This window comes from Mesocricetus auratus, unplaced genomic scaffold, assembly GCF_017639785.1.
Source record: "Mesocricetus auratus isolate SY011 unplaced genomic scaffold, BCM_Maur_2.0 Super-Scaffold_100007, whole genome shotgun sequence".
NCBI lineage: Eukaryota > Metazoa > Chordata > Mammalia > Rodentia > Cricetidae > Mesocricetus > Mesocricetus auratus.
The window spans coordinates 40,347,267-40,375,129 of record NW_024429191.1 but is presented as its reverse complement, the minus strand read 5'-3'; the positions used below and the strand labels follow the sequence as shown (position 1 = coordinate 40,375,129).

The following is a 27,863-nucleotide window of genomic DNA, read 5'->3' as shown; positions in this document are numbered from 1 at the left end:
TTGTTTTGCTGAAGCATTTGGATGTGCTTTTTTTTGGTTCCATAACAACATTGTTTTGCTGAAGCATTTGGATGTGCTTTTTAAGTCTATTCAGAAAATTGTTCTCAGCTGCCATGCTAGCTATTTTATGTCAGCTTGACACCAACCAGAGTCATTTGGGAAGAATGAACTATCCATTGAGAAAGCGCTCCACCAGGACAGCCTGTGGGCAAGCCCATGGTACATTTTCTAGACTGCTGACTGATGTTTGTGACCCAGCTCACTGTGGGAGGTGCCACCACTCCTAGGTGCTATGAGAAGATAGGCCGTACAAGCCTTGAGGAACAAGCCAGTCAACAGCACTCCTCCATGGCCTCTGCCATTAGGTTCTGCCTCCGGGCTCCTGCCTTGTTTTGAGTTCCTGCCCTGACTTCCCTCACCAATGGACAGTGATGTGGAACTGTAAGATGAAATAAACCCTTTCCTCCCCAAGTTGCTTTTGGCCGTGGTGTTATATCATAGCGCTAGAAACCCTGAGACAATTGGTTTCTCCAATATAGAAGATATTTAAGAGATGGTGAAGTCAAACTTTCAGTGATTGTGCACAATACAGTCAATGTTATATTCTGTTTTCTGAGACAAGGTCTAACCCCATAACCTTGGGCTGCCTTGGAACTCTCTATGAGGAGGACCAGGCTGGCCTTGAACTCACAGAGATCCACCTGCCTACCATGTGGTGGAATTAAAGGCGTGTGCCAACACACCAGTATATTCTTTTTAAAAAATAATTTATTTATTTTAGTGCATTGGTGTGAAGGTGTCAGATTCCCTGGAACTGGAGTTACAGTTGTGAACTGCCATGTGGGTGCTGGGAACTGAACATGGGTCCTCTGGAAGGGCAGCCAGTGCTCTTAACCACTGAGCCATCTCTCCAGCCCCCACACAAGTATATTCTTAAGAAACCCTCACATGTTATTCTCAGGAGGAGAAGCAGCTTGCTGCCACTCAGATCAACTTACTTTATATGATATGGATCTCTGTCCTAGTTCACACTAAGTAGAATTCTATTATATTTCTTAGCTCACAGCACAACACGTACCTCCATTTATCTTATATAATTCATGCTCACACAATGATTATTAACTCAAGAGTTTAAAATTGGCCACTCTCTGATAAGATAAAAAAAAAAAGATAACCAAGCATCCTCCTGTGGTGAACTTCGAGCTAATTTCAACATTGCAACACAGTACTAGATACTGACCTTCAGCCGCCTGCTTGCCATGCACAGGTGATTCTGGGTTGCAGTGGGGGAGGCTACTGATTTGCTTTGTAACATTAGAAGCCTGCTTCTCTTGTTTTCTCAGCTGCAGTCCACCAGTTTCAACCATAAAACCTCCAAACAGAATGCTGTGGTGTTTGTTTTGACTTGTTTTACCAAGCAAGCTCGAAGCAGAGGTGAAGATAGGTGGAGTGGCCTTGCCAAACATCTTGCTTCACCAAGAAGCGCCTCAGATAGGCTTCAACTCACAGGCTATTGCGAAAGCTACAAAATTGAGAAAGTTATCGGCACACCAGACAGAGAACACAGAGTGCCAAAAAGACCTGGGATGGGAACATGCTAACATGTTCAGTGAACAGCAAGGAAGCCACTCTGGCTGAAACTCAGTAAGTGGGTGAATCCTACAGGCAGAGGCATACTCAGAGGGCAGGGCATATGGGGCTCACAGAGGATGGCGGGGGCTTTGAATCTATTCTCAGTGTGACAGGAACCCGCTGGAGAGTTTTGAGCAAGGAACTAATAAAGGTCAGAGTATGTTCTGAAAATATCAATGACAGCCAGGTGATGAGCAGGAAAGAGCAAAATTTTGTAGTCACGAGAGAGAAACCAATCCACTTATTTCACGAAGGAGAGAGTTCAGGAGTAAACACCATCAGAAAGAAGAATGGGGTGGTGAGAAGATTAGAAACTGCCCAAAAGGTTCTCAGTCGGAGTTCATCATTCCTGTACCATTTGGAGATGCTGTGACTGTCATCCTGTCTACCCGAGGAGCCACCATGTCAAGGAATTCCTAGAGGCAGGAATACACTTATCTCCCCTTCCACCATAGAAATTGTCAGCATGTGCCACGCTAGTAAATACAGAGGAAACAGAATTTTTTATTCTGATTTTCCTGGTAGTCCTTCTTTCTGGTTAAGATTCCTGGGATGCCGAGGAGGGAGGAGAACCTCCTGTGGGCCCCTGAAGTACAGAGTATAAAAGGACACGTGTAGGATTATGGCGTTACAGATTCATAGCCTCCAAGCAATCAAGCAGGGAGCCTATTGGGATACTATTGCTATATATAATTTGAACCATCAAACATATATTCGGAAGTTAAGATCAAAGAGGTAGGGAACACTGAAGGAAGCATGTTTGGTGAAGAATAAATCAAAAGTCTAATGAAATTAACGGTAAGGCACCCATTATAAGTCTAAATACAGAATAACTTTTAGTCATTCCAGAAGATGAGGACACCCCGAATGACCACCATTGCTGAGCAGCCCCAGACGGTCCGGATGCCCACCATTGTTAATTAGTCTGGAGCAGACATTTGGGGAAACCTGGGAGGTGCAGGTTCTCTCTCTGGAGCAGTTTTGCCAGACAGGGGAACAGAAAAATTGGATTAAAAACCAGAGTGGGCGATGACAATGCTGGCGGGTGTACACTGGATCCACTTCCGTCGCGCGTGCGCCACCCGGGTCCGTTCCCTGGGACTGCCCCACCCCGGCACCCTGCCCGCAACTTTGCAGCTGAGTCTGAGGAGCCGAGGGTGGGAGGGGGTGAGGGGGGCCGCTTCCGGCCTGGCGAGCACCCCCCACCCCCACCCTCACCCCGGGGCCTCAGTTTCTTCTCCTAGAGGACGTCCCGCCCCTTTCTGAAGCCACAGCAACCCTTCCGCAGGTCCGCAGGCCACCAGCCGCCCGCGGACAAGGATCTTGAAGCTCTGCGAGTTGTTGGGGGTGGGGCTTCGCAGTCACGTGCAGCGGCCCGGCCAATAGGCGCGCGTCGCGTCGTTGGCTGCAGAGCGGTCGGGCTTGGCTTACTTGGAGGCCTGGTCTGGGCGGATAGGCTGGTGGAAAGTGTGAGCCGAAGGTGGCACTCAGCAGCTGCGTCTGTCCGAGCAGCGCGTCGCCAGGACTGTGTGGCCACATCTGCCCCCCTCGGCGTTCTCCACAGGCTCGATCATGGAGCGTCAGGTCCAGCGGCTTCGCCAAGCGTTCCGGTCCGGCCGATCGCGGCCGCTGCGCTTCCGAATGCAGCAGCTCGAGGCCCTGAAGAGGATGGTGCAGGAGCGCGAGAAGGACATTTTGGCAGCCATCGCGGCGGACCTGAGCAAGGTGAGCCACCGCGGAGTGGGAGGGACCCGGCGCGTCCCCTTGTTCCTGAGCTGTAGCAGGTTGTTTTGTTTATCCCGCAGTAAAGAGGAAGCAGTTACTGCGGACTCTCCAGTCCTGCTTAGAACCCAGACTGTTTTATTTGCACTTAACGTTGAAGTGTGTGCTTTACCTGGTACTCGACAGTTTCTCTTTATAGGCTTGCTCATCTCTACTGCATTTGTAGTTTCTTTCCTTACAATGTGTCCTCAACTCTCTGGATATTCTGGGTGTCGGTAGCTTGTCCGCTCGGTAGATTCAGATATTTCACTCCCCGTCTTACTTCTTAACTTTTTACAGTGGGTTCTTCTTGTAGACAGTGTTATTATTTTTTTTAAATAATCTTCAACACTCACCTTTTCCTCCATGACTTTGTGTATACGTATTGCTTAAACTCTAGTACACTGACAATCACTCCGAGGACCTGTCAGATTTCTAATGAGGTCCCAGGTGATATCATATGGCCTCTTTAGAAGCAAGCTTTGGATGCCAAAGTTTTAGTAGTGTTTGAGGTTTAACTATATTCTCCTGTACTCTCCAGTAATACTGGTTTTTTCTTATTACTTTCTATCTATATTCCAGTCATAGTAGGACCTTTATTTTTAGATTTGCAACCCTCCCTTCCCCAATCAAAGACTATTTCAAGAGGTGGTAACAGTAGTTGGAGTACTTCTACCTTCAGGGTCCTTTTGGTAAAGAGGGGCTGTGATAGTAAACAAAGATAGGACAATGAATATTAAAACCATACGAGTCATCCATTCTGCCAGCATCAGATATTCTGTGTACATACTTAGGGTTACTGAAGAAATAACAGCAAATCCAGAATTTTAAACCAGGCTGCAAAGTGGAGCATATACAAAGTGTGAATATGGCTATAAACCGTGTGCTAGGGATGAAGTACTAAGATACAGCTCACAAGCAAATTGCCACAGTACCTGAATTGTGACTGAGGCAGGTTGTTATTAATCAGGGAGGTGTTGCTGAAAGAGATAATTTTTAACCCTAATTTTAAAAAAGGCTTGAATCAGTAGAGAAGAATGAGAGGAAGAGTCAGCAAGAGTATCCAGGGTGTGTCTTATTGAGAACTTGGAGGTTAAAAAATAGCTGCTAGCAAACTTGGAACAGGAAACTTCCACCTACACCCTTTAGTACAGTTCCTCATGTTGTGGTGACCCCAACCATAAAATTGTTTCATTGCTGCTGTTACTGCGCCTTCCATTTATTCATTGATTATGTATGCAGTGTTCTGCCTGTGTGTTTGCCCGCACACCAGAAGAGGGCACCAGATCTCATTACAGACAGTTGTGAGCCACCATGTGGTTGCTGGGAATTGAACCTGGGTCCTCTGGAAGAGCAGCCAGTGCTCTTAACCTCTGAACCATCTCTCCAGCCCTCATTGCTACTTCTTAACAGGAATTTTGCTACTGTTCCAGATCATAATGTGAATATCTGATATGCAGATTATCTGATATGTGACATCTGTGGGGGTCGAGACCCACAGGTTGAGAACCATTGTCCTACGCCAACTATACTGTACTCACTGTAAGATTAACTGATTTTCTTTTCCAGAGTGAACTCAACGCATACAGTCATGAAGTCATTACCATCCTTGGGGAAATTGATTTTATGCTGGCAAATCTTCCTGAATTGGCTTCTGCTAAACCAGCTAAGAAGAACCTGCTTACCATGTTGGATGAGGCCTATGTTCAGCCAGAGCCTCTGGGAGTTGTACTGATTATTGGAGCTTGGAACTACCCTTTCGTTCTCATCATGCAGCCACTGGTGGGAGCCATCGCCGCAGGTCTGGTGCCAGCTGATGTCTTTATTCCTGTGTAGAGGGTCGTACTGTGTCATATTAGTTGTAAGCTAATGATAGTATCTAGTTAAATACATTTACTTTGGTGGTTTGCCTTGGTTGACACCAGCAACTTATTAAGAATTCATATCTGTACTTCTGTTTATGAATGCTGAAGTACATAGGGGATGAATCTGTGCGAGTCAGAGGCATCTGAGTCAGTAGTCCCAGGATGTTAAGAGTTAGGCATCCATCATATTCTAATGTAGTTTTAGTTTCTGGCTCTGCCTTTAGAAAACAAGCCATTTGGTTTCACTTGACTAGTTTCTTTATTCAAATAAAGGTATTAGGTGTAATACTAGCTAGAGCGTACAGCAAATCTCAACAGATTGAATTCTTAGTTTGTCAACAGTTTATGTTGACCTAGCCCGTTTGCTCAGTGATTCTAGGGCAGAGAGAGAAAGCCATGATAGAACTGCAGAGAGAGAGATGTCTGGGCAGTGTGAGAGGCAGGGGGAGCCTGTTGTCAGTGACCTGAAGATACTGAGAGCTAACTGCTTGGCAAGGAAAACATGAAAAGAAAGAGGACATGTGATGTGAGGTAGGACAGATTTAAGAGCTGCAGAAATAAGGGAAACTTAGCCTGTACCCTACATAAGTGTCATTTTGGAAGCTGTTAAAGTTATTCAAGTATTGGATGATGATGTTCTGCTATTCACTTTATTCAGGAAATGCTGTGATTGTTAAGCCTTCAGAACTAAGTGAAAACACGGCCAAGATCTTAGCTAAACTCCTCCCTCAATATTTAGACCAGGTAAGAATATCTTGATCCATCTTCAGCACATCTGTTTGTGGTGGAAAACACAGATTTGACTCTTCTGCTAGCGATGTCATTGCTGGCTGCAGATTGGTATGGTTTCCTTAAGTCTCCAACAATCGGTTTAATAAAGGAAGCCAGGTTCCAAAATACAAAACACTGCAACTGTGGTTACATAGTGTATTTAGGCCTGTAGCTTTATGTGTGTCTCTTATCTTTTTCTACCATTTGATACTTCCTAGGATACAATTTTAGACATCGTTCATTTAGTGAAATAGTTCATAAGAGGCTAGCATGGGGTTTTTGTTGTTGTTTTGTATTTTGAGACAGGTTTTCTCTGTGTAGATTTGGAGCCTATCCTGGCACTCACTCTGTAGACCAGGCTGGCCTCAAACTTAAAGAGATCCTCCTGCCTCTGTCTCCCAAGTGCTGGGATTAAAGGCATGCACCACCAATGCCTGGTGAGACTAGCATGTTTTTGTCACTATCTTTTTTTCCTAGAAGAACATCATGTGTGGTATTTCATGAGTACTCTGATTTTTAAAGGCTTGTCTGTGGCCTGGAAGAGAGGGCCTTCCTCAAGTAGCACTATGAGTTAACGTGTAGGCACCGAGAGCATTGAAGGCTGACTAGGGAGAGTGATACCCCAGGTTTTGGGTAGGGGATCAGACTCAGGAGTTCTCATGACCTCTAGAGAGGAAGTTGACTGCTTCATGACTGCTGGGTTCCACATGCAGTTTTGCAGGGGAGAGTATTCACTTCGGGTTCATCAAAAGGCAACTTTAAAACACCCGATTTGTATTCTATGTATTAATTTGTAGCGTCCCTGATACCAACTCTGTCTCTTAGAGTAATTTTGTTATCCATATTGTCTTAACACTGTCATCATAGCTCACAGAACAATTTGGCTCTAATAGCTTGGTTATCTAATCTAGCAGGACTAAATGGAAAACAATGAGGTGTCATGGATTGAGTAGGACTTGGAACCGGAAGATAGATGATTAAGATCTTGATTTGTCCAAATGGAGAGGATGATAATATACCTGCCTCAGTTAACTGATGGGTTAATTTACCTGTGGATTAAAGCACAGAAAAATTAAAACTTAAAGTACATTAGTCAGTTGAACTACAATGTGACTAAGAACTACTAGTTAGCCTTCTAATGAGCCAGAGACCAAATGAGGACTGGAGGTTGACAAGCCAGCTTATCCATCAGACATCTTAGACAAACATCTCGTGTTTTCCTTGCCATTTGTTGTCAGTCATTCCTTTTGCCCTTGCTTTTATTATTCGAAGTACTTAATAGTAGTATATTGCATGTGATGGGTATTGCACAGATGTTATGTGACGAAATTTCCTCAGAGGTTGCCTGAGGTTCAGTAGCTTGCCTAAAATCACAGACGCTAGTGAGTGGCAGAGCCTGGATTCAATCCAGATCTACTTCAAAAGCAGGTGCCCTCAGCTACAATGCTCTGTGCCCTGTTCATTGGGCGGATATGGTCATATTTACCTTGGACTTAGACCTACTGTATTTTGTATTGTGTAGAGAAAGAACTTTGGGATTAAGACGTGTGACTGCAAGGTTGGAAATGCAGCTCAGGAGGTAGAGTTATGGCCTACTGTGTGTACAAGGCTCTGGGTTGGATCCCCAGCACTGTGCAAAACACAGCAAAACAGCAACAAAAGTCCCTCACGATACCCTCCCCTCATCTTACACATTTCCCCTGTTGAATCTGTTTGTTCTCATTTGTGCGTTCATTGCCAAGCTCATGTAGAAAATACTGACCTCTGTCTCTGAGTCAGTCTGAGGTTGATGGTTCCTGGTCACTAGCAGATCCTTTGTTCTCCATCTGTCTTGAGTCACCTCCCTGATCTGTCTCTCACAGGAGGTGATCTTGATCTTTTGGGTTTAATGAGTACTACTTATTTGTGTTGAAGACTTACTGACATGACACAGTTAGATTAATTTGACAATGCAAGAATCTTTCTCTTTCTTGAGGACCTGTATGCGGTTGTTAATGGTGGTGTCGCAGAGACCACAGAGCTCCTGAAGCAGCGGTTTGATCACATTCTCTACACAGGAAACACTGCAGTGGGAAAAATTGTCATGGAAGCTGCTGCCAAGCACCTGACCCCTGTGACCCTGGAACTCGGGGGGAAAAGCCCCTGTTACATAGACAGAGACTGTGATCTGGACATCGCCTGCAGGTGAGACTGGGTTTGCTTTCCTGAGGTTTCTCCCAGCAGGTGGAAGTTCTTGCTAATAGTGTTTTCCTTTACACTTGAGCCTCATGACTTCTGGCTTCAAGGTTCATCAGACTTTAGTGGTTGGTGTGCCCAAGAGTAACTGGAGTCTCTCAAACTGTCTTCTGATGCCACTGCTACGATAGGGAACCACACATAGGTCCTGCTAGCATGTAATTTTCCTTAGGCAGTTTGGAAACATTCTTATGGATAAATCTGGCAAGAAAATTTTCCCAGAATTGCTTTTTATTTTCCAGTGTTGGGATCAAATTATGGTAAGCCTGTGCTCCACATTAAGCTACACCCTGAGCCTGTGGCAAGAAAGTCTAATGTCCTGCTGGTTGATGAGACAGATAATCCAAAGGGTTGTGTGTATTAACAATTCTCAGTTGAAAGGGTATTATGTTCACTTCTTAGCTGAGATCCTTTGGTGACAAAACACTATGACATTAATAGCATTTTGCATCTGAGAACCAGAAAATAAGAATTCAGTTTTTTCTTTATTAAGTTAGGTTTGACAGATAGGAAATGAATGTGTCTGTGCTCTGGGTGATGTGGTCTCTCCCCTTTCAGAGCTGTGGTCCCGAGGAGGTGGGGAGTTGGGTCAGAGTTGCTTTTTGGCCTCTTTAAATAGAGCATAACGTCCAGAAAACGAGACCTGCAGTGAATGCTGAGGTTGCAGGCTTTGTCTGTGTGTGAAAAAGGGAAGGATCCACATGGAGGGGCATGGTAGAGGACTTTGGCTGTTCCCTCTTTATACCCGCACAGCCTGTTAGCAGTACTAAACCCTCAGAGAGCCGGAATCTGAGCTGTGTGCTCATCCAGAATGATCTTTGGCTGGATGAGAAAGGAAGTAGTGTTGGGAGGCTATTTCCTTTCTCCACAGGCTGTGTCTTCACAGCCTGTTAGGTGCTACTTAACAGACCTACTCTGGGAATTTTCTTGCTTCTTGGAATATTTTACCTCAATAAATTCTAGGGACTGGAGAGATGGCTCAGAGGTTAATTACACTGGTTGCTCTTCCAGAAAACCCAGGTTCATCCATGTGGCAGCTCACAACTGTCTGTAACTCCGGTTCCAGGGGATCTGACATCCTCACACAGACATACATGCCGGCAAAACACCAGTGCACATAAAATAAAATAAAGTATTTTTAAAAATATGCTTTCTAAAGCCTAGTGAGATGGTTCAGTGGTAAAATTATTTGATGCACAAATTTGACAGTCTGAGTTTGATACCTAGAACTCATGATTTTAAAAAGTGAAATCACCGGGCAGTGGTGGCGCTCGCCTTTAATACCAGCACTCAGGAGGCAGAGATAGGTGGATCTCTGAGAGTTCGAGGCCAGCCTGGTCTACAGAGTGAGTTCCAGGACAGCCTCCAAAGCAATATAGAGAAACCCTGTCTCAAAATAAATAAATAAATAAATAAATAAATAAATAAATAAATAAATGTGAAATTCTAGCTGGGAGGTGGTACATGCACACCTTTAATCCCAGTACTCAGGAGGCAGAGGCAGGCAGATTTCTGTGAGTTCAAAACCAGCCTCGTCTACAGAGGGCATTCCAGGGCAGCCAGGGTTATTTTGGTGTCTCCAAAAACAAACAAACAAACAAAAACAAAAGCCAGATTCTGAGTAGATGGGAGGCCTCATTATGCAGGAGCACACGGCAGAAGCAAGAGGCACCCGCCCACCTCAGCAAGATAGGAGAGAACCAATTCCCAAAATGCCTTCTAGCCTCCATGCATACACACAGTGGCATGTATACTTGGGTGTGCTCGCACACACACCAAATCAAAAAGAAATTTGAAAATGTGTTTTAAGTTGCAACAAGGTGATTTACAGCTCAGAGTTTTTTACTTATTTTGTTTTTAACAATTACTAACTAAATATACAAAGCCGTATCGGTTGGCATGATGGTTAATCTTTGTCATCAACTTGATGGCACTATGGAAACAACCCTAAACCTGGAGTTCTGTGTGAAAAAAACAGGAGTCACTTGGCAGTGGTGGCACATGCCTTTAATTCCAGCACTTGGGAGACACAGCCATGCGGATCTCTGTGAGTTCGAGGCCAGCCTGGTCTACAGAAGAGTTCCAGGATAGCCTACAAAACAAAACAGAGAAACCCTGTCTCGAAAAACCAAAAAAGAAAAAACCAGGAGTCAAACTGAGCATAAGTACTGGTTGCTCTCTCCTCCTTGGCCTTGGGTGCCATGTGACCAGTAGTGTCAAGTTCCTGCTGCCATGACTCCCCCCTGCTGTGATGCAGTACCCTTCAGCTGTGAGTCAAAGTTAGCTCTTCCTTTCTTAAGTTGCTTTTGCCAGATGTTTTGTCAAAGCAATATGCAAAGTACCTAATACATTGGGAAACAAATAAAATAACAATGAAAAAGTGACTGAAGTGTATAGGTATTCTGGTTTTGGTTTTGTTTTTTTTTTTTCTCACCAGACGCATAACCTGGGGAAAGTACATGAATTGTGGTCAAACTTGTATTGCTCCAGACTATGTCCTCTGCGAAGCCTCCCTCCAGGATCGGATAGTGCAGAAGATGAAGGAAACAGTGAAGGTTTGTATTCCGCTGTTCTGATCTCACTGATGAAAGTCAAATTGCACCAAAGCACTTTCAGACAGCATCTCTGTTCATGTCTACCCAGCCCAGACAATTCCAGTCACGTATGATGTGCATCTGTGGGAACGAGGCCAAGTTGATGCCAGTTCACTTAAATTGTGTAGCTTTATTGATAATTAGTTGGGCCATATACTTAAAGTCAAAAATGTTTTCTGTGCTTTTGAGAGAATGTTTCCAAATCTCTTGAAGAGAGGCCTTGTTGTGAAGATAGTTATCAGTTGTCGTGTGTGTGGAGGGCCAGATGGTCAGTCGTCTGAAGGAGTGAAGTAAATACCTACCTAAAATGCACTCTGTAGAGCAGTGCTTCTCAACCTTCCTGTTGCTGCGACCCTTTAATACAGTTCTTAGTGCTGTGATGATCCCAACCATAAAGTTATTTTCATCGCTACTTCATAACTGTTATTTTGCTACTGTTATGAATCATAATGTAAATCTCTGATATGCAGGCCATCTGATATTCGACCCTTGTGAAGGGGTTGTGACCCACAGGTTGAGAACTGCTGCTGGAGAGGGTTATCCATCTTCCAGGGTACATAAAAGAACTAATGAAGACTGTGCTGTGGTAACAAGCTAAGGCTTGAAAGAGATGTGGGATTTTCATTGATAGAGAATGTTTTACTGGGGTGCTGAGTTCAGGTACAAAGACTAACTAGTAAGCCACCTTGTTGAGATAACTTTTTGTTAATTGAGCACCTGAAAGGCTGGAGAGTACCAAAGAGTAATGTATGAAGAGAGAATGAAAACTACCATGAAGTGTAGAGAGAGGATAGGTGAGAGGAGAATCGGTAATGAAGCCCGAGGATCCAGGAAAGGAGAACATAAAAGTTGTCTAGATCTGAGAAATGGGGGTGGGAGGGAGGGTCAAGGTTGCTGTGAGACTGAACTCAGTTGGGAATGGATCTGTGCTTTATTGAATACAATGATAAATCCCAGAGGATCAGTGACCCCTCTACCCCACCTTTAAAGAGTTTGTGCTATGACATGAGTTCTCAGCTAGGTAACATGCTGGATTAATTAGAGAGCCATTAAAAATAAGTCTGTAGCCCTTATCCTCAAAGATTGTGATTGATATGGTGTGGTCCCCACCCCCAGCTTGATAGTCTGTGATTCAGTCAGCCAGAAAACCTGACTGTGTTGGTGGCCTTGGACTTGGACAGAACATGTATTTCAACAGGCTGCCTGGTAATTCCGGCTGCCCAGACCTTTGAGTTCATCTGGGTAGGTCAGTAGATAAGACCTTTGTAGTTCAACATCAGATTCTGAGTTCTCACAGGGCTGTCAGCTTCCCAGCAAGTCCACATTACCTGTTTGTTTTGCATGGTAAATACTGGTTATCCTTATTGAAGGTGTTTTCCTTTGGTAATTTAACAAGGCTGTATCTCTGTGTCTTATACATTGAGTAGTTTTGCTGTTATCGGTGACGGGTGAAAATACAAGTCCAGAGACGACAAAACCAACAAAATAGAGCAAAGGTTAACAAACTTCTTTGGTAAAGGTTAGATGAGAGTAAATATTTAGCATTCAAAGACCAAAGAATCTCCGTAGCAACTGCCTAACTTACTTCTGGGAGAGGCCAGCTGACATGCAAACCAGTGACCTCTTCCCTGACATCTTCCAAAAAGGGCTGTGAGGGGACTGCAGGGTCTGTAGGCACCTGGAGAAAAGTGCAGGCAGAAGGTGTGTGAGTGTCAGAGAATGTGTGTGAGGGGATGTGTGTGTCTGAGAGTCTACTTATTTGTTCATTCTTGACTTGTCTAAAAGCTCAAAGTTGCTTCTACTGTACTATTACTAAATGATTTGAAGAGTGGTTGTTGGATTCTGTGAAGATATGAGGTCAACTTTTAGATACCAGTAGATTTTGAACTTATTAAAGAAGTTGAAATATGGATTTTTTGACAAGTAACTAACTCATGTTGTCTTTAATAGGACTTTTATGGGGAAAATATAAAAGATTCTCCTGATTATGAAAGGATCATTAATCTTCGTCACTTTAAGAGGTTACAGAGTTTGCTTGAAGGACAGAAAATAGCTTTCGGCGGGGAGACTGATGAGGTCACACGCTACATAGGTAAAGGAAATTCCCTCTTTCTTGTAGGCAGATAGTAATTTGGCATTTTCGCCAACATTTACTGAGCCTACATAAACTGTAAATATTGCTTTTCCTTGTACTGGTTTTTTAAATGTATATGTGCATGCCCCTTTAATACTATCTTGTATTTTCATGTATATTCCTTGATTCTTTTATTCTAAACTCATGAGAGTCAGAGTGGGATTTTACATACTTATCCCCGTTCGTGGATGAGAAAGCAGCTCATAATCCCACAAGCAACAAGGTCAAGCACAGCAGGTCAAAGCACTACCTGGAAAGATGTGGCATAATTTAATTGTGGGATTATGAGCTGCCTGGGAGGCATTTTCTTGATTAATGATTGATATGGGAGGCTCAGACCACTGTAGGTGGTGCCAACCCCAGGCAGATGGTCCTGGGTTGTATAAGAAAGCAGGCTGAACAAGTCATGGGGAGCAAACCAGTAAGCAGCTCTCCTTCAGTTCCTGCCTTGAGTTCCCTCAGTGATGGAGTATGAGCTGAGTGTTGTAAAATGAAATAAACTTTTCCTTCTCAAGTTGCTTTTAGTCATCACAGCAAGAGAAAATTAAGATACTATGGTACCTCTATGCATATGTACACACACACACACACACACACACACACCCCAATAAGATGAAAAATTAAGGTAAACAAACAAATTCAGTGTAACATGGGTTAGGGATACAGCTTAGTGGTAGAGTACTGCCTTACGTGCATGGTGCCCTAGGTTCTGTATAAAATGAAACTTGACACAAGATATATTCATTGCAAAAAGCAAAGTACTCATGGCTTGCTCAGTCTGCTTTCTTATACATCCTAGGACCACCTTGGGTGCTGGGCCCACCCACATCAATCATTAATCAAGAGACCTGCCTACAGGCAGTCTGATGGAGGGATTTTTCTCAATTGAGATTCCTCTTCTCAAATAACAAAAGTCGATACAATGTGGAAGTCAGGGGACAACTTGAGGGAGGCATTTCTTTCTATGTGGGCTCCAGGGATCGAAATCAGGTTATTCGGCTTAGTGGTGAGTAACTTTACTTGCTGAACCATGTCAGGGCTTGTACTTTGATTTTTAAATAAAATTTTCACATTTGGTGGGCAAAGAAGCTGCCCCCAAATTAATTTACGTACCTTTTCTTATCAGCCGTTAAAAAAAGAAAACTTAAAAGGATACAAATAATTAGAAATTCATAGAGATTCTCCTGGTTTGCACGGTTTATTGGTTGTTAATACCACCAAAAACACAAAACAAAAAACCAGTTCTTTCCTCTTGCTGCTCTTCCTATCTCCTAGGTGGCAGTGTGACCCGTTTCCACACCAGTCAAAGACTAAGTGAAGGGAGAATTGTCAAGGTTAGCTTGGTCTAGTTAGGACTTCTCCCTGAGCTCAGCAGAGGATTTGGAAGGGAACCAAAACTAGGTCTGGCATACTGTGAGAGGATAAACCAATAGGTGTGCCTAGTGGGTGGTTGACTCAGTGAAATAAAGAGAAGATAGAGTTTTGCTTTTTTTTTTCTTGTCTTCAACCTGACCATTAATGTTATTTTATTTTATTTTTTTAGCCCCAACCATACTTACTGATGTTGATCCTAATTCCAAGGTGATGCAAGAAGAAATTTTTGGACCAATTCTTCCAATAGTGTCTGTGAAAAATGTAGATGAAGCCATTAATTTCATAAATGATCGTGAGAAGCCCCTGGCGCTCTACATATTTTCCCATAACAATAAGGTAAGCTTCATAAAGAATAATCCCCTCTCAAGAGCCAGATTACTTTGTTGCTCTAGACCATAGATGGTGTATTTACATATCAAAGTTGACTGACTGTATTCAAAGCTTGCTGTCTTAGGTAATGGAGCCTTGGGTTATCATTGATCCCCTTCCCTTACTCCCTGGAATTAGAACTGAATCCACAGGGATGAATGTCACAAGGCTTTGAAACACCTCCTGAATAATTAGAAAACTTACATGTACTAGTATGTAGTGCTTTTGTGACATGGACCCATAGAGCCTACCCCTGTGACACAAATGGCCTTCGTAGCCACTCAGACGGGGCTGGGGAAGTCAAAGACCTCTGGCAAATCATATAAATGGTTGTGAGAACTTGAGTTTCCACTACCCAAAGGTTGGCAGCTCTGTATCACTGGACAAGTAGCTCTGCCTCTTTCTGTGTGCTTTGTCATTCATGTCACTAGGTGACTTGCTGCTCTTAGCAGATGATGACTTCCACATGGACACATAGGTTCAGGATCCTTCTGGAAAAATAAAAATGAGAAGGGAAGAAGGGACCAGTTAATGTGAGGAGTTCATTGAACAGGTGCCGTGTGCAGTTTCTGTTGGAAGGTGCAGTAGTCACATGGTGCTTGTGTGCTAGTGGCGTTCTCATGGCTACAGGTACCTGGGATACACATGCATAATCCAGTGAGGTCACTAGCAGCACACAGCTGGTGGGGAACACTTCCTGTGGTCACTGCAGTCTCGTTCGACATCTACCATGAATCCCCAAGGCTTATACTGAGGGTTTTTTTTTTTAATCTTAGAACAACTAGCTATTTTTTTAAAAATAGGATAATTCTATCGTTCCTTTCTTTTTTTTCCCAAGTAAGAAGGTGAGCTATTGACACTATCTCACCACAAGTGGGATCAGGGATCCTGGTCCTACTGGGTGGTATTGTGACATATATCCTGGAGCATGCTAACCCAGCCTTTGCAGGCAAGCTTGCTTGAGCCTGTCAGGATGTCCTTTTGTGGAGAGAAGAGCTTTTATGACACCGACCTTCATGCAACTGGTATACTCCCATGAAGCCCAGGATAGGCACCTTTGGTGGCCTCTTCACTGCACTCACTGGGTGCACCTCAGTGGGAGACGTTTTAATTTTGTCAATAGCAGAAGGAGGTCTCCCTGGGAAGTGGCCCCCTGATTGTGGGTTGTCCACCTTCTAAAGGTGTGACCACGATCCTCAATCCTCGAGGTCAAGCCTGTGATAGTGAGTTTGGGTAGGCTTTGCTGTCAGGGAGTCCATCTGTTGGCAGATAAAGTCAGTTAACCTCTTGATGGCCCAAGGGTCAAATGCAAGCAACATTAAAAAGCCAGTAAGGCATCCTAAAATGGAAGGGTGAGGCTGAAACCAGTTTTGGAACTAGCCTAATTCTTTTTCTCACTGTATCCTTCTTTTTTCTAGCCTTATAACTATGATCTTGGCCATACTGTCTATTGTCACTCCTGTGTGATCTGTACATAAGTAGCATTCCTCTTTAAGGGATGCGCAGATTCCTCCTTGTTTGAGAGCACAAGGAATGAAATCCTAGTGCCTGCTTCCATGGCTCCCAGCCCCAAAGCACATCTTGTTTAGCCTAATAGTTAAGGCAGGGAACTAATTTAACTAAAATGTAAAACATAGGGGCAGAATTTAGGAGGGGTGAGTAGATATGATGGTAAGGCCATCCTGACAGGCCCATCGTTCTCAGGGATCAGATAAGCAGAGTTAGTATTGGGGAAGAGAGTGAGGTTGCAGAGGTGGGGATAGGTTGAGGGAATTTGGAAACTGGGCCGGGGAGGGGGCTATGCAGAGTCAGGAATACTGGTTCAGCATGTTTCACTGGAACTGACTTGGGCAGCTTTCCATGGTTTTAGGTCTGGTTTTTCTCTGCTCCATACATCTTACCAAATGTTCTGGCAGCCACCAAGCTTTGTTTTTTTCCTGTAAGAAAACACAAGCATTCCCTCCACCCCAAATTGGGTCTTTTCCACTAGTGTATAGATGTTTTTATCTGGCCAGAGCAAAAGTCACTCCAGTTCCATTATGCCAGAATCTCTCTGTAGTAGATTGTTTACTGGCATCTACATTTAAGAATTTTAAAATGAAGAGTACCTGATTTAATGTATCATGTGGAGACAAAGGCTATTCCCATGCCTGCAGAGCTGGTGTCTAAGGCCCTCAGTACTCCAAGTTCCACTAACAGGAGGATGAATTAGATGGCTCTCTTATGTCTAGGAATAAGATAATCTATGGGTTCACTTTCTGGAATAAACTCTACATCTGGGAGAAGGGTGGCTAATACACATAACCCTGTCCAATTTGTAGGCAACATGAAATAAGCCATTCCATTTTTACATGTATAGAAGTACAAGTTGTATTTTTAAGGAGCTATGAGCACGCTCCACAGTTCCTTGAGGATTATAAGGAATATCTGTGTTTTGCCCAAATTCTGAACCCCAAAATCACTAAGAGGCCCATTTTGATGCAAAAGCAAAGAGTCTTTTATTGAAGTTATTTAACAAGCTAAACCCATTAGCTCTAGCCCTTCATCCCGTGGATGGATGAAGAAAGACTCTGAGCAACCTCGAGTCAGGGATCTTAAAGGGCAGCATAAGGGGAGTGTCTAGGGTTATGAAACAGTCTCAGGATTGGTGCGCTTCCAGGTTTGGGTGACCTGCCCTGTGTTGATTGGTCAACTGGTTGTTATGGCCCATAGGCCCTCCCAGGGCTGTGTTATTTATGCTCTGCAGGTCACTGTTGTACACTTGTCTGTAAAGCACACCCAGAGCCGTAAAGCACAGCCCCACCAGCTAACTTCTGATTGGTTCCTCACCAGGAGGGCATCTGACCTCCTAGTGGCCAGGACAGGAGCGGCAAGGTCATGCAAGCACATGTTAGCCTCTAATGACTGCTAAAATGGAGGATTGGTCACTACACCTGTTGTGATCAATTTTCTTTCGAGTACAAAATAGCTGAATGCCTTATTAGAATATCCAGACCTATTGTCTGTTCTTTATCATTTTTGGAACTCCCATGTAAGCAAAACATTTTAAACAGTGACTTATCACATGTGTGGTAACTTTTTCAATTTGTGTGGTGGTCATCAAAAAACCTGAATACCTATTAACTGCCATGTGTACATATTTTAACTTGTTAAATTCTGTAACATGAATAACATCCATTTGCCATAAATGATTAGGAAGTAGGCCTCTAGGATTCACTCCTAAATTAGTTACAGATAAATATTGTGGGCACACTTTATTGTTTGACAATTTTAACAAGCAGTCTCTCTAGTTAAATCAAATTGCTTTCCTAGACTTTTGCTGTTTTGATGACGAAAATGGGACTGCAGAGCTCTCTTTACCAGAGACAAAATGACCAATTTTGTTAATCTATCTGTTGACTAGTTTTCTCTAGCCGGTGGGCTGGGAAGGTTTGAATGAGCTCTTATGTTACCCAAAAAACGTGGCAATTGTATTTTGAATTTGTTCAAATAATATTTTTACCTGATCATTGTTAGTTCCAGTGTACTGAACTGTTTTTATTATTTGAAGAGCCTTAAAAATATAATGATTGTCAGTGTACAATTAAATGAATCTTTTACTAGGAGTTGAAAAACCATTGTAACAGCTCATAACTCGACTATCTGAGCTAAAGCCAGAGTTGTTTGTTTTACATATTTCTTACTATCTATAACATAACCTGTTCTTCCATTAGAATAACCATTAGTAAAAAACCAGCACATTTTTTATAGGACTATTTTTTACTATTTTGGAGAATATAAAAGGATATATTAGCTTAAACTGTAACAGCCTATGAGCTGTAAACTGATTATCAATTCTCCCTGAAAATTGAGTAAAAGCCATTTACCATGAATCACTGTTTTGAAACAACCAATCAACTTGTTGTTGGTATAAGTAACATGTATTGAGGAACCAAAAAATATAATTAATAAATTTTTTAAAACGAGCCCTAAATCTATACAGAGAGAGGGAACTTATAATGGCAAAGGAAAATTTAACTCCTTAAATCAGGAGTGCCAGAGCCCCTGCTCTCAGAGAAGGGGAGGCAACTGTCCACCATTCCTGTTAGGGGCTGTCAGGAGTGGGGGGGGGCGTTTGATATGCAATGGGCAGGAGATCTCACCAGGGAATGTAGGTGTTAAGGAAGCATTGTTAAGCAATGAGTCATCTCTATGGCGCCAGGCCATCTGTATGAAATTGCCTGAGTTTTGGGAAGTGCCTTGGGAGAGAAATAGAGATTTACAGTGACCTGATCCTCAACATCTCCTCCCTTACTTTTTATTAATGAAGGAGAGGGGTCTGGACTGTAGGTCTGAGAGTAGGTGTTAGTTATTAGGATCTTAGGGCGTATTAAGATGGCCTCTTACGATGTTGCCCTTATCTTAGGGCCCTTAAAAAAGGCTGGCAATATTTATAAGAGGTTCTAAATAACAATGATCACTCCCAACATAATGTCTTTTGCATTTCATATCTGTTAATTTATGGTATTATTTAGATCAGGAATTGAGAAATAATTTTTTTGTTTGTTTTGTTTTTCAAGACAGGGTTTCTCTGTGTAGTAGCCCTGGCTGTCCTGGAACTTACTCTGTAGACCAGGCTGATCTCGAACTCACAGAGATCCACCTGCCTCTGCCTCCCAAGTGCTGGGATTAAAAGTGCGCCACCACCGCCCGGCTGAGAATTTCATGCATGTGTACAATGGGTTTTGATCACACTCACTCCCCAGTCTTCCCCTAACTTTTAATTTGCCTGTTTACTCATGGGTGTGGGGTCATCCACTAGGACATGGTTGGATAAAGAAAAAAAGCCATTGAACTGTCAGTATCTCTTCAGCTGTGGGGTAGGGGCTCATGAGGCCCTCTCCCTTCCATGCTGGCGTGTTGACTGGCTTGATCTTATGTGGTCACCTACAGCTGTCGTGAGTTCAGGAGTGTAGTGGTCTTTTCTGAAAGACTGTTTTGCTGCTCCCCATCCTTACCATCTTTTCACCCCTTCTTGATGATCCTCAATGTCTGAGGGGCAGAGTGTGATATAAATGTCCCATTTGAGGCTGCTCATTCCATAGACACTTATTCTTTTCACTTTGACCAGTTGAGAGTTTCCATGTCAACCGCTATCCACTGCACAGAGAAACCTCTCTAATGAGGTCTGAGAAGTGTATTAATCTATGGGTATAGAAATACACATTTAGAGGGTAGTTTGACTCTAAATCCACTTAGAAAAATCCTAGTAGCAGGTTCATCATTAGAGCCTCTGAGCTCCCAGCCATGAATTTTTGGTCAGATTTATAATGCCAGGCATGTTGCTTCCTATGGAACTGGAAAGTAAATCCAAGCAGAAGGTGGTTAGTTGCCCTCATAGCATGAATGTTATTGCACCCACAGGCATATCATTATTGCAGTTCACAGGATTTACAGCTAGGTAGACTCCCTCCACCCTTTCCCCCCAGTAGCCTGTGTAGCACTTCCTGGTACTGTAAAAGCTATTTAGCAGGGCAGAAGTCTTCTGGTCAGTGCTACCTTGACAGAAGTAATAATTTCTAAGTTGCCTCTTGTTAGTACTGTTTTGGAGTATAGATCTTGATGGTGATCAAGGAAACAGACCCAAAAGTTTAGGGTCACCCTCTTTATCTACAGACTGATGTGCTGAGGACCAGAAGTGTCTACTATTTTAGATTTTTTTTTAAGGTAGCATCTCACTGTGTACCCTAGGCTGGCTTTAAACTCATGTTCCCCCTGCTCCAGCCTCTCAAGAACAGAGATTTAAGGATGCTGCCTGCTACCCCGTCTGACTGCAAAAGTTTTTTAGATTTTGGAATGTTTGCCTGTAAATGAGCTACCTTGGAAATGAGACCCAAGTTTAAGAGTCTTCTGTGTTTCATGAAGCAATATATACATAGCCTGAAGATAATTTTATATAATATTTTTAGTAATTTTTGGCATGAATTTTGTGTTTCCCAAACTTAAGAACTTGCACCAGCACACAAAGACAGGATGCATGTCCTGCATGTCCTTAGAGCCCACAGTGAGTGCACTCCAAGACACGGGGTGACAGGACATTAGCTCTGACCTGGTGCCTTTGGTCTGTTCCTCAGCTCATCAAACGGGTGATTGACGAAACATCCAGTGGGGGAGTCACAGGCAATGATGTCATCATGCACTTCACTGTCAATTCTTTGCCCTTTGGAGGTGTGGGTAAGTATGACTGTTCTATTGCAGTGATGAGACACCATGACCAAGACAACTTAAAAGAGGAAGCATTTAACTGGGGGCTGGCTTACAGTTTCAGAGAGTTGGTCCATCATCATGGCATCAGGGAGCATGGAGGCAGGTAGGCAGGCATGGAACTGGAGCCGTAGCTGAGTGTTTATCTGCTCCATGAGTTGTAGGCAAAGGGACTCAGACTCCACCTAGAGTGGGCTTTTGAAGCCTCAAAGCCTGCCCCAGCAGTACACCTCCAAAAAGACTAGGCACATTCCCACAAGGCCATGCTCCTTAATCTTACCCAAGCAGTTCCACTAACTGGGGACCAAACATTCAAAATTGGAGCCTATGGGGGCCTTTCTTATGGCCCCCAAATCACCGCAGTGACCGTCTCCTGAACAGAAATATTCCAGAAACATGATTCCTAGATTTCTTGTTTGGTGCTATTTATTCTGCAGGTCTCTGTGAGCTTGTCCTTTTCTGAGAACCCTTGCAGCCACCCAACTAGTTTCCTGTTTGCCATCTCTGATGAATCCCTCTCTGTCCTCATTAGCACTGACCACAGCTGTAGTGGCTGGCTTCACTTAGTTACTTTCCCTACATTTGCTACCAGATTCAGGAGGCTTAAGGGCCAAGAATCATGTTCCAAAGTAATTAGTAAGATCTCTCCTTTTAAATGAGGAACAGGAAAGAAAGGTTTTGAGTGCCAGAAACAGAGTATTTCCTGATATCCCTTTGGGTTCTACTCAAGGTGATGTTGAGGGGTAGTCAGTGCTGCCCATACTAGCTTCTCAAGCCTCTTTAGGGAGGGGCTGCCTTTCCTTGCGAGTTGCTTGATTTGAGGAAGAGAATCCCCTGTTCTCTAGAGGATGGGCAGAAGCCATTTTGTTCTTGGGGAAGCATTACGGGCAGTCTGGTTCTATTTCCGGGTCCTTCCTCCCATGGACACAGCTTTAGCTGGCCCCTCTTCTCTCCTCCCTCGCTGTCCTTCGGTTTTCTCTCTGGTTTCATTGTCTTTCCAATGAATCAATCTTGCATTCTGAAATGATGCCCTCCATCAAAACAGTTGAGTCGCCAGTGGCCTGGCCCCAGCAATCTGCCCCCTGGCTTCCAGTCATTCTGCCTTCTGTCATTGCCTTATACATGCCATTGTCACTGCACAGGACAGTTTGCACCTGCCAGTCTGTTATGCATTGTGAATTATGCAAGTGTAGCTCCCAGGAAGGCAGGAATTTTTCCTTGCTTATTCTTACCTAACTGCTTAACCTTGTTACCTTGTTCCTGGTTGCTCTTCAGGGACTTAGAGGAAGCAGGTGAGAGGAGCCATGCATAAATAAGGCCATGTGGACTCATAGAAAAAGCACACACGGGAGGGAAATGGAGAGGGACCTGGAATTGACATGTGAAGCAACCTTGTTTCTAATTTAAATTTAAAAATAAAAAAATACTAAAAATAAAGAAAGAAAGAAAAAGCACACACACAGCATCTAACATCATACTAATCTGGGTTCACATTTCAGGTTCCTCCTTTAACAGCCATGTGACCTTAGGCAGATCAACTAGTTCTATAAACTCCTTTTCCTGTCTGGAAACTGGGTTGGAGGTATAGACCACTGCAGGGCTGGGGTGGGAGTCCCCAGAAGAACTCACTGAAACTCTTAGCACACTTCTGACATAAAGGATAGCGCAAGCCTAGAAGGGCTGCAGATCCTGGCTCTGCTCATGGAAAGCACCCTGACTGAGAGGGCAGTGACTGTGCGGGGAGGGGGGGGGGTTGGGTAGGGTTTCTGAGAAGAAAAGCAAATACGTTGGGTGTCTACAGCCCAAGCAGAACACACCCGGGCTTTCTCAGTCAACTTTTGAAGTGGGAAGCACCTACAATGAAATTTGTTTTATCTGTTCCATTTATTTCAGGTGCCAGTGGAATGGGGGCTTATCATGGAAAGTATAGTTTTGACACCTTTTCTCATCAGCGCCCCTGTTTATTAAAAGGCTTAAAGGGAGAAAGTATTAACAAGCTCAGGTACCCTCCCAACAGTCAGTCCAAGCTCAGTTGGGCAAAGTTCTTCCTGCTGAAACAGTTCAACAAAGGAGGCTTGGTGATGCTGATGGTCGCGTGCTTGGCTGTGGTTGCAGCTGTGATTGTCAAGGTGAGTCCCGGCCCCTCCTGAGGCGCTAGTCCTCCTGGCCCTTCTTCCTGTCAGGGGCTGCTGGAGCTACATGAGTCCCTCTGTCGAGACACTCCATCAGCTTCTGAAGTCCCAGTCTGATGGTTAGCTACCTGTTTTTCATAAATACAGTTGTTTACTTCCTGTCTTAGCTGCTTTTCTGCTGCAGTGTCAAAGGTCAGTAGTTCTGACCAAGGCTGAATGGCCTGCAAAGTCAGAATTCGTATAGGAGTTTGCCGACTTTTTAAAGAATTGAAGTACTGTAGAGCTTGCTAGAAGGCCCTGCTCTTCCGGATATATTGGTCTTCACTACTCAGTTTCCCTTTGTTCTTGAATGTGCATGGAGTCATCATGATACGAAGGAATGGTGGTGGTGGTGGAAAGAACTAGGAAGGGGTATAATTTTATTAGGTATATTTTTCCTCCAAAGTGGATTGCCAGACAAAGTTTGTCTTGGGCCCCAGGACATCCTAGAGGTGGATTGCAAAAAGGCCCTTGTGATAGCCTCCTTCTCTGGGTGGGGTATACAGATGAAGGAGGAAATCTGTGGGAATGAATGGAGATGGAATGGGGAAGGGTTTCCTCAGATAACCAGGGAGTTGTGTGGTAATGTCTGTGAAGAATGGCTGTGGATGAGAGGCAAGAGGCAAGCGTTTAAGGGAAATGCATGTTTATGTATAATGTATCTTGGTTAAATGTAAAAAGTTGTTCATCTCACTAACACCATGCTGGTGGATTGGTGATAACAGCTGCATTTGAAATCATTTGGGTTTTCTCAGAAATACCAAGCTCTGCCGAGGGGGAATGCCCTGTTGGCTTCTCTAGCAGTTCACAGACTGTGCTGGTCCAGTAAACACTCATGATCAAATCTCAGCTGTCTGTTGAGAGTGAGGTAGGAGCTTCCTGTTTTCTTTCTGTGCGTGAGGTGGGCCAGGCTGGGTTCTGTTTGGTTTGAGATGTTTCTATGGCTGCAGGGTTAGGGTTACTGACAAAGGATGTTTTACTTACATATATTGGACGTTGGCCCGGAGATAATCATGTTAAAATTCAATTTGGGCATCATTTAAGAGGGACAGGGAAGGGTACTGGTAACCTGAGAGAAATGTATAGGAGGGAGGTCTAGGCTGGCTCTGGTGAAATCTGTATCCTTTCTAAAAGTGAGTGGCCACGTGATGAGCTGCACTGTTCATCTGTGGTTCAGGAGGGGGTGCCAGGCAGTTACAACCCACAGTCACTATTTAGATATTTAACTTTTTGTTTCATAATTTGAGAATATTTTTTAAAGTCTCAGAGTTGTTTCATTTTAATTAAAAATAAAACCCTACACCTTGGGAATTTGCAGTGGCAGGGTTTTTTTCCTCTTTTAAATCTTTCTGAGGCTGGAGATTTGGTTGGAGGTAGGCTTGGGTCTCTGGTCAATAGCCTTTTTCATCTGACATTGGTCTCTTAGCCTCATGTGCATATTTTTGGTTGGGTAGACTTTCTTAACCTCTGGGTGACATGGAGAGCCAAGCTTGCCTTGCCCCTAAGAAGGCCCACCTAGCCGGCACCACGTGCACCACACAGGCATTTGGCACACGTCTTTCTTAGCCAGGTCTTTGGTGGGAATGAGAGCATGTGGGCTCCCCTGAGCTTTTACTTGGATCTCCTACGAGTGTGGAGGAATTTGCCATTTCCCAGGCCTTTCGACTTCTCCCACCTCACTGCTGTTGGCCAGTACGTTCATTTCTTTTTTTAAGCAGCGTGGGATCAGGGGAAGATCTGGTTTGGGCCCTTTGTTGACTCTTTGTTCTCTTCTCCGACTTTTTATCCTCTTTATATCAAATCACATTTTATTTTAAACAGTGACTCAGAATGTAGATTGTGTTGCTCATTTGGGTCTTTACAAATATTCTGAAAACACTTTTAAGGCTTTTTTCCTTTTAGATGTTTTTGTACATCTAAAAGCTCGGCACCTGTGCTGTATCCCCAAGCACAGTGAGCTTAATTTGAAAGACACATAGTGATTGTGACATACCTTGGGATGAGCAGGTCAGGGCCAGTGGTACCTGTCACTTGCTTTCTCAGCACTTTGTGTCAGGTCTTTTGAAACAGACTGTTTCTTACATCCACCCACACATTGAGGAGTCCATTGTAATTACGGACATTTGTCTAAAGTGCCTTTTCTGTACTCCATGGTTTACTTACATTGTTAGTGTTTTCCTTTCCTTTTATTAATTTACTGGAATTAGAGTGAATTTAGAATAAAGGCCACAAAAGAAAGTTCCAGCAAAGCTTGTAAGCTATAGAAAGTATTATGGACAGTCTGGGCTTTTTAGATTTATGTATTTTTGTTTTATATGTATGAACACTTTGCCTGCATGTGTACTGTATGTGTTCCTAGTACCCACAAGACCAGAAGAGGATGTCAGATCCCCTGGAACTGGAGTTACATGTAGTTGTAGGTACTGGGAACCAAAACCTAGTCTTCAGTAAGAGCAGAAAGTACTCTTAACCATCTCTCTGTCCCCTGGTCAGGGTTTTAAAAAGTAGAGAAATATCAAGGTTGGTTAAAATTAAGGGATGCTGTGGCCTTTACACAGTTGAATTAACGATTTCATCTGTAGCACTACTAGCTTAAACTGGATCGGTTACATTACTGCTCTTGAACTTTAGAAATAAACTTGCCAATCTTTAATGCCAACTCTTGAGCCTCCTACTACAGTGCCAGGATAATACATGTCTCCGCTCTTATCTCTTGGTTTTGGACAGTGTCCAGTCTGCTCTCACCTGTCTTACTGTTAATAAAGAGGAAATGTGTAATTCTTTATTTTGAGTTGAAACTGCACTATGGCTTCTTAGGGACACATAGCTTCTTTTTCTTTTATGAATTTGAAGTCTCTTAAGAAAGAAAGAATTTGTGAGAGTCTCAATCCCAGATTTATGTTCTAAGGCTGCTATAGGTGGTTTTCTCACAGCAGAGTTAACATGAATCCCTTTCTCCTCTCTCCAGGAATATCTGTAATGACTTCCTCGTAGCCTCTACTGAATTATTCCTCTACTAAATGGTTTCCAAACCAAAACTTTAAAAATCATACCCAAGCCAGGAAATTCACAGATGTACTGCAATCAAACCTAAGTCGTTGCCACTAACCATTATCAAAACTCACTGTTTGAGCCAAATTCCAGCATTTGTCAGCAAGGAAGGTACTGTGCTGGGGCAGGAACATGTCACCAAATCCATCACTTCTTTGCTCCAGCTCACAGCACTTCTGCATCTTCTGCTGCTGGGCATCAGTAGAGCCCTCGAGTGTCAACACGGCCCAGGCTTAACCCCTGTCCTCTACTGTCCAGCTCCTAAGGGTACTAAGCTTGGGAAGTGGATATGTCCACCTCATCCACTGAAACGAGACTCTGACCTTCAGGAATTGGCTGTCGGTCTAAGCATCCTTTGTTGCACATCAGCTGAAGTATGTGTGTTTGTGACAGTCTGTTGTCACTGTCCACAGTGCCTTTGTGATGACTTAAGCTACACCGAGCCTCTTGCCAAGAAGCAGTGAGAGCTTCTTGTAGTCACACCTGTTCCAGAGGCCTAGGCTAGAAGACCCCTGATCCCCAGCCTACGCTACATAGTGAGGACCACCCCCCTATTCTCCATAGACCCCCTCGAGATCCTAAAGTTGAATGTCACACATACCTTCAAGGATAAATCTTTTCTTGTTTTCATAGCACAATGCAAGGAAGTTGTGCTTTTTAAATCTAGCCTACAGATCTTAATGTATGGGCCAGCTCCTGTCATGGACAGGGAGATGTTAGGATCTGAGGCTTCAGAATGCATGGGACAGAGACTGTTGGACAATGCTGTGAGCATTGAAACATACTGAAAGGGATGGATGGTAAGAAGAGCTTCTGAGCATGGGGAGCCATTAGTATCATTCAGCTCCTAATGTGGCCAAGCGGGGAAATGGCAAAGGAGATCTGTGTAGAACTCAACTCCCTGCTGCCAGGGCCTGGCTGCGCCCGGAGCTCCAAACTGTAGAGCCCCCACTGTCTTCCAGATTAGCGCTTGACCTACTCAATGAGAATGTAACTTGCTTTATTGGATGTATAGCCATCTTTGCTGAATAACCTGTCCTATTATTGAGCTGTCTGAAGGGTGTTGTCTCTACTGAAGTATGGGGTATCAAAACTAAATCATTGGCCTGTGTAGCAAGTAGATGTTTAAGTGGCTGTTGTTATTGAGTAATCATAAAATATTTTGCACAAAATTTCATTGTAGAACTTGTACTTATATTAAATTATAAATCATAACTTTTAGTTAGGCTAGAATACTTACACAATATACTGATCTTCAAAATAAATGTATTTCATAAATTATTGTGAGTGTTCATTTCAACCTCAGATATGGAGATAAAAATCCCTTGATTATAAAGTTTCTCTGTAAATTCATTTTGCATTTTATGCCTCAAAGACAGTATTGCTAATTCTAGTTGTTACACTTCTTCATTTTAAATTCTTATCCAAGAAAACTTCTCAAACTTCACACTCTGTTCTGCGAGTGCGTGTGAAGGCTGCGGTGCCATATTTCACCATCGAGCCTGGAACTGTTCACCAATCACAGACCTGAAGCAACCAAGAACTTGGAGCACTGCCATGTGCCATTCTGTGGCTGTGTGGCCAGACAAGCTGGGCTTTGCTGCTCTGGTTCACACCATTTCACTGCTGAAAAGGAGTGCACTGCAGAGCAAGTGCTTCTCAG

The 27,863-nt window shown here is 43.5% G+C and overlaps 1 protein-coding gene across 2 annotated transcripts; it reads left to right on the top strand.

Annotated features, from left to right (window-relative positions):
• The first annotated feature begins 2,948 nt into the window (after positions 1 to 2,948).
• Positions 2,949 to 27,478, top strand: Aldh3a2 (aldehyde dehydrogenase 3 family member A2). 2 transcript variants are annotated; one of them, XM_040748796.1, is made up of 11 exons: positions 2,949 to 3,357; positions 4,963 to 5,194; positions 5,917 to 6,002; positions 8,005 to 8,213; positions 10,702 to 10,819; positions 12,809 to 12,950; positions 14,536 to 14,702; positions 20,849 to 20,948; positions 22,872 to 23,107; positions 23,905 to 24,017; positions 26,118 to 27,478. In XM_040748796.1, the coding sequence occupies exons 1-10, from the start codon at positions 3,205 to 3,207 to the stop codon at positions 23,986 to 23,988; spliced, it is 1,527 nt and encodes a 508-aa protein (XP_040604730.1). In that variant the 5' UTR covers positions 2,949 to 3,204; the 3' UTR covers positions 23,989 to 24,017; positions 26,118 to 27,478. The 2 variants fall into 2 exon arrangements, with proteins under 2 accessions (XP_040604730.1, XP_040604731.1); XM_040748797.1 differs by lacking the exon at positions 23,905 to 24,017 and having other exon boundaries at positions 2,963 to 3,357.
• The last annotated feature ends 385 nt before the right edge of the window (positions 27,479 to 27,863 follow it).